General features: G+C 45.8%; 1 protein-coding gene across 2 annotated transcripts in view; it reads right to left on the bottom strand.

The window, feature by feature from the left end:
• The window catches only part of BARX2 (BARX homeobox 2), a 45,951-nt gene that overhangs the window by 12,828 nt on the left and 20,602 nt on the right, over nucleotides 1-12,521 (bottom strand). For both annotated transcript variants that reach the window (XM_081843191.1, XM_081843192.1), the window contains one exon: nucleotides 437-734. In XM_081843191.1, coding sequence (XP_081699317.1) covers nucleotides 437-734 — 298 coding nt within the window. The remainder of the gene's footprint in view (nucleotides 1-436; nucleotides 735-12,521) is intronic.

Here is a 12,521-nt window from a genome sequence, read left to right on the forward strand (position 1 = left end):
GTTTGTGCAGCAGCAAATGGGTTCTTGTTTATTCATGTGTAAATAGGAAGATGTAATTGAAAGGAGTGACACCTTCCATACAAGTTAGACAGATTAAACACAGAATGTGTTTTGTTTTCAGATGGCCAGTGTAGAAGGTTTTTTTTAGGTTTTACAAATTATCAGCAGGACAAAAGGGCACTTCCTTTCCATTTAACTTGCTCATTGCTAAATAAATATGGGGGAATATTTAAGATTTTCAAGTGGTCAGGCTTCCCAGATGCTTTTATGTGTCTCGTCCATGTTCATTAATTTCAACAGGTTTCTTCTGAGTAATGGAGACACTGTTGGTTGCAGTTTAAAGTAATAATAATAATAATTCAGTGTTAGCTTCTGGAAATCAGAATATTACAGCACAACAAGAAGCAGTTCTGAGTTCAAAGCCCCCTCGACCAACCTGTCTGGAGTGGAGAGGTACTTCTGCTTCTGGAACTTCTTCTCCAGCCCCATAAGCTGCAGCTCCGTGAAGATGGTGCGGCTGCGGCGGGGCTTCTTCAAGCGGGGCGCCGACTGCTCCGCCTCCGACTCGCTGCTCCCGTGGGTCTCGCTGGCCTGGGTCTCTGAGCAGGTGCTCCCCGGCGTGGGGTGTGGCGAGAGGACGCGGGACGTGCCAGTGGCAGGGATGAAGTGGGAGACGGCCGAGGGCTGCCTGGTGATGACAGAGATGAGAGGATAGGCCCTCAGAGAAGGGGAGCCTGGGGAACAAGCATCAGAGAAGGAGAGGGGTTACACCACAGGTTAGGGCCTTTGCAGGAGAGGTTGAATCATCGTGGTTCAGAGCCGCCCAATCAGAGCAAGGGCGATTGGGCAGGAAGAGGGGACATCCTGAAGTTGCATGCATGAGCTTTGTGCCTCCCAGCCTAAGCCAGCCAGAAGCTTCACTGGTTTCTGGATGGAGGCGCCAGGCTGTAATAATGCAATGCTGTAATTTATGGGGAACATTTATGGGACTAGCCTAGTCTCCCATGTCCACTGGCTGACTACACGCCACTTCTGATTGCCTGTGATGGCCTGGGACTCAGGCTCAGACTCGGAACCAGAGAAGTCTCAGTCTGCACCAGATCCTTTGCCTCAGGCATCACCTGAACCAAGTCTGGGGCCTGATCCTGAAGAGTCCCAGTCTGCACAGGTTCCCCTGCAACAAACACCAGCTGGGCCGAGTCAGGGGCCTGAGCCTGCCCTGGCTCCAGATGCGGGGATTACCTCGTTGCCTTCAGCTAGGCCATTACTTACAGCTGCTCCACTACCGGTTGGGGCGGGGAGGCTGAGGCAGCCCCTGGGCCTAGTAACCCACTGACGTCTCCCGAGCTGCAGAGACTAAGGTCTGAGAGAAGGAGAGACCTGAGTACTCGCAGGAGGAGTGCTCGCCTTTGGAAACAGGGAGGTGAGTCGCCAGGGGATCAGGACCGGCCGTTCCCCGACAAAGATAAAAGGCTGTCAGACCCCAACCCAGGTTGCGGAAGCAACATTGTTGTATGCCAGAGATCCTGTACCTGTCCTTGCCTGGTTTCCTGCCTTGTGTCCTGCCTTGGCCCTGTTGGACTGACTCCTAGCGGAACCTTGGATTCTGGACCACATTTCATGGGTTACCCCCGGGCCCAGCACATTGCCCTATGCCTGTTTGGTTGAAAATAACTCTATGCTCAGCGGGACTTGCTGCCATATTGGCATGGACAGCCTTGAGACTATTTGGCCCATCAACCAGGCCAGCTTTTGACAGCCGCAAACGGAGCCCAAGGCTCAAAAGCTCAGTTTCTGTCCCAGCTTTGCACAAACATCTCTAACCCTCACCACTGTGTTTACTCACGGATGTGTGAGCTCCTTGCTTTGCTCAAATGTCCCCAAAAATAAGTTCTATAAAAAGCGCCGCCACCAGAACGCGTGAAAATTGGACGCATTATGCCAAGTCTCTCGAGCCAAGACTGAAGTGGCTGTTGCTTCACCACCCTTCTTTGTGTGAACGAGGAGACAGACATCTGCTCCTGACGTGCTCCTGTGCTGCTTCTGAAATTGGTGGGAGATCGTGTCAAGGTAAAGGGCCAGCTGGCCACGTCCTCCTGACCAGCCTGAGAACATCCCACTTCAGTCAGCAATGGCTGCGGTTCAACAGCAATGGAGACCCAGGACAAGTCTCCTTCCACTGCTCTTGAAATCCCGGCTGCACCCATGAACAGAAATCGGAAAGAAATAGCAATATATCTGCACCAATTCTGGTTATGTTCCTAAATGTGTATTGAATCTTTTAAAAAGACCCACATTCCCAAGCTCCAAGGCTAGGACAACATTTCTGTGCTGGAGTCTCCTGCTTAGTTTGCTTGTGTGTTAATTCAGACACTTTGCCACTTTGCCCTCTTTCCTCTATGGTGTGACGTATTGCATTGCTATTTAAATTCTAATAATTATTTCTGAATTCACATCGCTACATATAAACCAGCATATGCAAATGTTATGTCCCTTCATTTGTCTTATTCAAAAGAGGCTAAGAAAGCTACTTCCATGTTAGCTTTTCAAAGGTGTTGCAAAGACTTTCTGTTTTTATTTTATTTATTCCATTGCATTTCTATCCCACCTTTTTCTCCAAGGAGCTCAAGGCAGAATACATAGTTCTCACACTCCTCACTTAATCCCTACAACAACCCTGTGAGGTAGGTTAGGCTGAGAGGTGGCAACTTACTCAAGGTCACCCAGTGAACTTCATGGCCAAGTGGGGAATTTGAACCCGGGTCTCTCAGGTCCTAATCTGACACTCTAACCACTACACCACACTGATGTAATGCAAGCCAGGACAGGCATTTGGCTGAGCTAGGTCATCTTCTGTGATTGTGGCTTAATTTGCAGTTTTTATTTGGACACATTTATATTGCGATTTTTAAAATTGTATTTTTTTAAAAAAGAATATTGTGAATTGCTTTGAGCTGATGGCTCAGCTGGTAGAGAGGAGGGCTGCAAGCTCCTGGCTCAGTTCTGGCTTAGCTTTGTTTAGGGAAAGGGTTGTGGCTGCACACAGTGAGCATAAGCTTTGCAGGTTCAAGTCCTGGCATCTCCAGACCCTAACCTTGGAGGTCCACTTGGTGGACCACTGGTCTGACTCAGCGCAGGACAGCTTCCTATTATTGTAAGCAGTTTGAATGGATAAACAGAAAATGAAAGCGTTCCACCCCTGAATGCTGCAAGCTCACACAAGCTTCCCACATTAAAAACAATCTTAAAAACGAAGACAAAACTCAAAAACTAAACAATCAGCAGAGACCAGCGGATAAGAGGTTGGCCGCAAACTCAAATGACACAAGTTCTATTCTGAGTTCTGACTCACTCCATGACCTTTCACGAGTCACTTTACATCTCCATCTCCATTTCATTTACTGACACCCCAATCTCTAAGAACAGTTACTTGGAAGGGAGCCCCATTGACTCTGAAAGCACTTTTCCTATGCGTCCCAGATATGGCGTTCTCAGCAGTGGCAGCAGCAACAACAACCCTTTAAGGTAGGCTTGCGCTACACTTCAGGGGGGAGATGATGTCATGCCAAAGGCTGCCTAGTGAGTCCATGGCTGGGTGAGATTTAAACTTGCAAATCGTTTATTCAATGCTGTTGGTGGTTGGAACACTGGGCTGGGACATGATTTAGACCCCCACCCAGCCCTGAAGTGCACTGGGTGATCCTGGGCCAGTCATGAGCTTTAAGATGGTGGGGCCCAGTTTAGCCCAGCATCTTGTTTCCGTGGGAAGCCTTTGGGAAGCCCACAAGCAGAACAACACTCTCCTCCCTTGTGCTCCCCAACAGCTGATATGTCAGAGGCATACTGTGTCCGACAGAGGAAGCAATACATAGCCAACATGGCTAGTAACCATTGATGGCCTTCCATGAATTTCTCTAATCCCCTTTTAAAGCCATTCAAGATGGTGGCCATTGCTACAAGTTGTGGCAATGACTCCAAGTGTTTAAGTATGGGCCTTGTGGAAGAAGAAAAAAAGGATCTCCTGTGTGAAAAAGCCTGTCCAGACATCTTTATGATCTAAATAATTCCTTACCTGGATGCAGCAAGGATCTCTAAAGCTCAGAAATGGGAGACAAGACAAGACCTGGACATTTTTTAGCGATACAAAACTATGCGGACTCTGGCTAGGGCAGGGAAAATAACTTGCAAATTCTGTGTTTCTAAAGGCAAAGAAGAGGCAAAACTTTTCCACTGTTTGGCGGGACTTTATTTCTTACACGTCAAACTCGGACATGCAAAACTCTCCCCATGCCAAATCGCAATGTGCTTTTCTTTTTTAATATGTTATTTATTTATGTATAAAATTATACACCGCTTATTGGTTAAAAAAAAGAAAAGAAAACCATCAAAGTGGTTTACAAAAAAGAAAAAAAGAGAACAATAAAATTATCAGTGAGGTGAATTACCAGTAATTTAAGACTTTCCAAAAGTTAAAATAACAATAAACTAAAAACAGATGAAAACTCACATCCTAAAGCACCTGAAATCTACTAATTTGCATGAACAATCTCTGCATTGCTCCTGCATTTTGTGGTTTTGTTTATGTTATTTCACATCTGTATCTCTGACCCTACATTAATTTAAAAGAATTCTCACAAAAGAAGAGAAAAAGCCTGTCCTGAATCTTCCGACACTCAGTTTCATTGATGACCCTGGTGTCCTAGGATGATGAGCGAATGAGAAAAACATCTATCTATCCATGGCATGCATAATATTATATACTTCTATTGCATATGCACACTTCTTTTCTAAACTAAAAGACCCTGTGGTCATTTTGACTGCCCTTTGCTGAACCTTTTCAGACTCCAAAGCAGGGGTCAGCAATCTTTTTCAGCCGTGGGCCGGTCCAGACCATGTGGTGGGCTGAACTATATTTTGAAAATAAATAAATAAACAAATTCCCATGCCCCACAAATAACCCAGAGATGCATTTTAAATCAAAGGACACATTCTACTCATGTAAAAACGTGCTGATTCCTGGACCATCCGTGGGTCAGATTGAGAAGGCAGTTGGGCCGCATCCGGCCCCTGGACCTTAGTTTGCCTACCCCTGCTCTACGGTATCCTTGTGATAGCCCTAACCCACCAAAATGAGGTGGGTGGGGAGCCATGCAAAGCCCCTTGAGTCCCTTTGAAGATGGCCCAGTCCAGAATTTCAGAGAGAGACTCTCATTTTCTAGGCAGAAATGGTAAAAAAAGACTTTCAAGTCTTTTGGAAAGCTCCCAAACCCCACATGCTTCCCATCACACGAGGCTAAAGTCAGCCAAAAACATCTGTTGGGAAGCTCTGACTGAACTCCTCAAGCCCGCTGGACGTGACACAATTATCTATACGTGGCCTTCAAACAAGATCCCATTTCAAAAGTTTCAATTAAGATCCAATGCCTCAAAGGAATCCCTTTTTCTCCACGCCTGCCCGATCCCCGCGACATGGATCCACACGGCAGATGTTGTAATGGGGAGACAGAGACGAGCAGGAAAATGAAGCTTTAATTAATTGCGCTGTCTGAACACCCGCAATGGCAGGGCACTTTTTCCTCCCAGGCAAAAACAAAGAGACAAAAAAAACACCACACCACCCTCCGAAACCTCAGCTAAATCTCTTAATGGAATAAAAGGGGGAAGGAAGGAAAGATTTATGGATCAGCTCCTTCTTGGCATGCCAGCCTTTGCTCGGAGGCAGAAATGTGATCTTTGCTGAAAACACCGTGTGGTGCAGAAAGGTAAATAAGAGGAGAAAATGAATGAACTTGAGGCAGGAGGACTGTAAATCTGCTGGCTGGGGAGTCTCAAAACAGTGGGGGAAACTGAAGAGAGCTCCGTCTGCTTCTGGCTTGGCCTATGGCAGTGCTGGAGAGCAAAGACCTGCGGAACTGACTGCCACTGACCTTTCGGAACACATCCTGCTGCTGCTACCTTTGGCGCATGCGCATTCCTGGGCCCCCAACTAGTCCAAGGAAGGAACTGATAAAGGAAAGGGTTTGTGGGGAGAAAATGCATTTTGATTAAGGATAAGGAAGCTTGTGCAGGGCCACATAGCCTTCAGGGTAATGTTATGGGGGCCACATGGCAGTGGTGGACAGGGCCACAGGTGAAAGTGGGCAGGGGAACAAATGCATCAATTACCTTGGTACAGTAGCCTAGTTTCTGCGCGCGCACATCCGCGCACAGCCATCTCCATCCACAGCTCAAGCTGACATATACCAGCCAGGGGAAAACACTCAAGAAGGGATAAAATCATAGAATCTTACAGTTGGAAGGGACACGAGGGTCATCTAGTCCAACCCCCTGTATTGCAGGAATCTTTTTGCCCAGTCCTTTTTTCCTATCTCAGCGAAAGCATCCATGGCAGGTGGCCATCCAAGCTCTGCTTAAAAACCTCCAAGGAAGGAGAGTCCACCACCTCCTGAGGGAGTCCATTTCACTGTCAAAGGGCTCGAAATGTCAGAAAGTTTTTCTGAATGTTCAGTCACAATCTCCTTTCTTGTAACTTGAAGGCATTCGTTCTACCCTCCAGAGCAGGAGAAAACAAGCTTGCTCCCTTCTCCACAATACAGCCCTTAAGGCAGGCATAGGCAACCTAAGGCCCGTGGGCCGGATGCGGCCCAATCGCCTTCTTAATCCGGCCCACAGACGGTCCGGGAATCCGCGTGTTTTTACATGAGCAGACTGTGTCCTTTTATTTAAAATGCATCTTTGGTTATTTGTGGGGCATAGGAATTCGTTCATTTTTGTTTTCAAAATACAGTCATACCTCATGTTACGTTTGCTTCATGTTACGTTCTTTCAGGTTACATCCTGCGGTGACCCAGAAGTACCGGAAAGGGTTACTTCTGGGTTTCGCCACTCCCACATGCACAGAAGCACAAAATGACATCATGCGCAGAAGCGGCGAATCACAACCCGCGCGTGTGCAGATGCGCCACTGCGAGTTGCGCTCTTTTCATGTTGCGAACGGGCCTCCGGAATGGATCCTGTTCGCAACCAGAGGTACCACTGTATAGTCCAGCCCACCACATGGTCTGAGGGATGGTGGACTGGCCCCCGGCTGAAAAAGGTTGCTGACCCCTGCCTTAAGGTATTTGAAGATGGCTATCATATCTCCTCTCAGTCCCCACTTTTCCAGGGTAAACATACTCAGCTCCTTCAACCGTCCGTTTGTGACACACTGAGCCTGTGGACAAGCTGAACAAATGGGGCCCAGGCTTGCCCCAGAAGATGCCTTTGCACCCATCCTTGGAAGAGAAAATGCAAATCAGGGAAGAGGGCAGAAACTACTGCATTTTTCGCTCTATAGGACGCACCCGACCATAGGACACACCTTGTTTTAGAGGGGGAGAACAAGAAAAAAAATTCTCCCCCTCTCTGCGCAGCGCCCCTTCAACGAAGCGGCAGGAGAAACGGAGCCCCTTCCATTTCTCCTCCCGCTTAGCTGAAGGGGCACCTACCCTTCAGCGAAAGGATCCCAAAGCCTCCGGAGCACGGCAGGAGCTCCCGCCGCGCTCCAGAGGCTTCAGGAAGCTATCTGGAGAGTATTATGGAGCGAATGTAAGCTCCTTGGCTTCAGTGAAGGCAACCTAAAGCCTCCGGAGCACGGCGGGAGCGCTCCCTCTGTGCTTCGGAGGCTTTGCGTTGCTATCACTGAAGCCAAAGAGCCTGCATTCGCTCCATAAGACGCACACACATTTCCCCTTAATTTTTGGAGGGGAAAATGTGCGTCTTATAGAGCAAAAAATACAGTATTTTGGGTCACTCCTTTGTGCTTCGAGCCTGCTGACGGCACAACTTTAAATTGCTCAGCTAAGCTGTCCGAATTATCATAATTTCACTTGACAATTATAGAGCCCTTTTTAAAAAAATCAGAATAATTGATCGAATGCTAACAATTATGGGTGGGAGGAGCCAGTTCTGAGTGCATTTTACCCCTCCAATGTGCATTTTCAGCTTCTAGATATGGAACTGAACTTCTGGTCACTGTGGCTTCTAAGTCAGCTATCCAAGGGAAGAAGTGCAAGGCAAGAGTTGCCCTGTCCTTCTGGCCTACAAATTGTCACCAGGATCTGATGGACTACATGGAAATGGCGGAAATGACTGGCAGAATCCGAGACCAGGGAGAAGAGTTGGTGGAAGAAGATTGGAAAAAGTTTAAAATATATCTACAGAAATATTGTAAAATTATTGAATGTCAATGATGTTGGAATGAAACGAAGTGGTTCTAGTAATAAGGCAAAATAAGAATATGTAAGATTGGATTGATATTAGATGAAAATTTGAAGTTATAATATGTGAGGATAAACAATTAAGGGTAAACGAAGAGGGTATGGATTTGCCGAACAAATTTTTAAATGGAATACAAAAAAGGGAGGTGTGAGGAAGTCATGAAAATAAGTAAATGAGGGGTAAGATATCAGAAAGAGGGATCTTTCTTTTTTCCCCTTTATCTTTTTTTATGTCTATTTTTGGTTTTTGTATTTTTGTTGTGTTTTTTCTTTTTTTCACTGTTTTGTAACTCTTTTCTTGTTGAAAAACTAATAAAATATCATAAAAAAACAAATTGTCACCAGGATCTGCTCTTAGATCTGTTCAGTGTGAAGAATGCTTTCTCTTCATCGACAGAAAACCTCCACTGGCATCGATGAGGAGCTCCTCCTCCTCCTAACTGCACCATAAGAACTGTAACTAATAACTTTAATTTTATTTACTTCACAAAAGTTATAAGCTGCTTGACCGTAAAAAAAAACCCCAAACGAACCTGAAAGCTGTTTACAAAAAAAGATAAAACAATAAAGCTATCACTAAGAAAAATTAACAATCATAATGTAAAGCCTTTGAAAAATTAAAATAACAATAGACCAAAAATAATAAAAAACAGATTAAAACTTTCATCAACTTTCTAAATGTCTAGGTAGACTTGTCTAAACAATGATGTTTTCAGTAAGTGCCAAAATGAGTAGTACAGCCTGAGATTGAGCTTGCTTTGTCTTCCTTTTCCTCCTTCCTTTCCCCCTGCATGTCTTTTTGGGTTGCAAGTCTTTTGTAAGCAGCTTGGAATGCCTTTTTGGCTAAAGGGGGAAATAGAAATGCCCTCCATGTTCCCTGTTCTTCAAATTCCATGATTCTCATTAATCTAAAACTTTCTCCCTCTGTTTGGTTCCTCTGCGATGAGTGGTATCGGAGCCCTCTCTTATTAGCCACCTCTCAACGCAGCAGTATAATTCAGACATAATCACAGTAATTAATAAATTTGACTGAATTCAAAGCTCCCATGCCTGAAGGCCCTGGGAAGTTTTAGTAAAAACTAATCAGGGGGATAATTAACACTTTATGATGATGACACTTCTCCGCACTGCTGTTTACAACTTCAAGATAAATGCCCTGACAGTAACTAATTAGCTCCAAAAATATGTGACGACCTGCAAGCTTTGTAAATGCAAAAGGGTTTAATAAAGGCAACCCTGGAGACCTGCCCATAATCCTTTATGCAAAAGCAATTTATAACCCCGGTTTAACAAGTCCCCGTCCAAACTCCACCCACAGCATGTAGGGTTCGTGCATCAGCCCTGGTCAGGGGCTCATCCTGCACAGATCCAAAGGCTCATTGCAGCCCTCCAGGACTACATCCTTGTTGCAATGCTCAGCTGACTTAATGTGCCTCCACCATTAGATCTGCACCAGCTATGGTGACAAGCAAACTGGAACCATCAACAGCAAAGGCAGGCAGGTTGGCATCTGGATTCAATTTTGAGATGCTAAATAGAAACCCAGGAATCCTCATTATCACACAATCACACCATCCTCCCATCCTCCCATCTAGCTCAGTACACTCTACTCAGACCGGCGGCAGCTCTCTAGGGTTTGGGGTAAGAGTCTAACAGCCCTATGCAGAAATGCAAGGCATTGAATCTGGTATCTCCTGCACAACAGCAGATGTTCTGTTGATGAGCTTCTCGGCAGCAACTCCACAAACTATCCAGGAAAAAGGAGGCACCGGCTACGAGTTCAAATTCTATGCACACTTAATGAATTTCCAAGTAAACATGTGTGAGATCAGACTCTCCAACCCATCTCTGCATTCCAAGAGGTGCTTTATTAACGCTGTGTGTTTGTGTGAACGCACACCTAAATATAAATCAATCAATCAGTCGTTGGCTTCCTGCTCTTTTAATTATCGCAACATCCATAAGCAAACATGAATTCCAGGCGGCTGACTCAGAGCTTACACAAAGGGCGCTTCAGGTTTCACAAGCCCACCCTTGTGGCCAGTGCCAAGAAAACGTTCGCTGCAAATGCCACTGCCTTTTTCCTGCTTCCAACGTGTAAAAACCATTTGATGAGTGACACAGAAGGATGGAGAGTGAAATTAATTGTTTGCAAACCAAGAACTGCTGTCCCTCTGAGATCGCCGACTTTCAGGAAATGGAATTGTCTTACAAGGAGATACACTTTCTCAGAGAAGTGAAGTGCCATGCAGGAAGCAAGCATGGATTGGGAGAGGGGGGAGGAGACTGATTCAGTTCACAGCTGAAGGCAAAGCTGCTCAATTCACACTTTAAAAAAAAGAGGATTGAAACAATTCAAACTTCTCTGAATTTTGCAATGCAGTTCTCCAGAAAACTAGGGTGTGCAAAATTGCACAGACTAGGACAAAGGATGCCTGTATTAGCGAGAACAACAAGCAAAATGCATTGCATTAGGGGGAAATGCTTTGCAAAATTTTGTATATTAGACAACGACTGCATACAAAAATGTCAGGGATTGAACCTAGGACCTTCTGCGTGCACAGCAGATGTTCTACCACCGAGGCACCTTCCCAAAGCACTATAAAAGAAAGAAAATGGGGTATGAGGGGAGAACTGAAAATAAACTGTTAAATATAATGGCCATGTGTCCTACTTTACAGAGGACATTTCTCTGCTTGAAGGACTGCCCAGTCCAGGTCCAGTTTAAAGACTACTACTAATAATTTATTCTTTATACCCCGCCCATCTGGCTGGGTTTCCCCAGCCACTCTGGGCAGCTTCCAACAAAATATTAAAATGCAGTGGTCTGTTAAACATTAAAAGCTTCCCTAAACAGGGCTGCCTTCAGATGTCTTCTAAAAGTCCAGTAGTTGTTGTTCTCTTTGACATCTGGTGGGAGGGTGTTCCACAGGGCGGGTGCCACTACCGAGAAGGCCCTCTGCCTGGTTCCCTGTAACTTGGCTTCTCACAGTGAGGGAACTGCCAGAAGGCCTTCGGCACCAGACCTCAGTGTCTGGGCAGAATGATGGGGGTGGAGCCGCTCCTTCAGGTATACTGGACTGAGGCCGTTTAGGGCTTTAAAGGTCGGCACCAACACTGTGAATTGTGCTCAGAAACGTACTGGGAGCCAGTGTAGATCTTTCAAGACCAGTGTTATGTGGTCTCGGCGGCCGCACCCAGTCACCAGTCTAGGAGCCACATCTTAAAAGAACATAAGCAGGAAAGCAGTTTACTATCCAATCCCTCCTCCCAGGGAACTCTGGACATTGCAACTCTGCAAGTTGGAATAAGGAGGTCTTCCGACAACTCTCAGCACCTTTGATAAACTAGGGTTCCCAGGATTCTTTGGTGAAGCCATGGCCCAGTCCTAGGATGGCTCATTTGGTAGAGCATGAGACTCTTACTCTCAGAGTCATGGGTTTGAGCCCTACGTGGGGCAAAAGATTCCTGCATTGCAGGGAGTTGGACTAGTAGACCCTCACAGACCCTTCCATCTCTGCAATACTATTATACTGCTTTAGCTGTATAGTGAAGATGGGAGCATTAAAAGAATTCATAGCAAATAACACTTTCCCCCAGTCGTGTTCCTTTCTCTTACGTTCTATTTAAAACATTTTTTTTAGGAATCTAGAATTAGAAAGCATTCAAACACATGCTTTCCAAGCGTAGTAAGGAAACTCTGCGGAGATTTCCAGTTTTGTTGGGACACTAACCAGCTCGTCCATGAGAGCCACAATTAGAAGCCTCGAAAAGTCAGCCATTAAATTAGTTCACTTAGGAAGTTCAGGAGCCTAAAAATGCTACCCTACCCACTGCAAGGTTGCCATCAAAATGTCAGCCCGTATTCCCACTCCCATTTAATTCAGATTCACTCTTTCCGGGGCAAACCCACTAAGTAAAAAGATCTTGTTGCCCATAATTTGCTGGCGATATCTCCACAGTCCAATGTGAAGTGATTCCCCGCCTCAAAGCACCCTTGAATGTCCTGAGCTGCGTTATTTTAATTCTTTGATCTCAGACCTGCCACAATAGGAAGAAGACCCTTCTCTTCCCTCCACACCCAGCTCTGGGGGACAAAAATAAACCCAGTGGCCCGTTTTGCAGAACAGCTGCACAAACAATACAATTTAGAAGGATGCATAATGACACATGATGGAATTTTGGCCGGCCGGCCAAACCTTTGTTTTTGTCAATTAGCTCAGTCAAATCTCTCACGGCTGGGTAATGAGGAGGGAACGGTAC

This window comes from Podarcis erhardii, assembly GCF_964252035.2.
Source record: "Podarcis erhardii genome assembly, chromosome: 16".
NCBI lineage: Eukaryota > Metazoa > Chordata > Lepidosauria > Squamata > Lacertidae > Podarcis > Podarcis erhardii.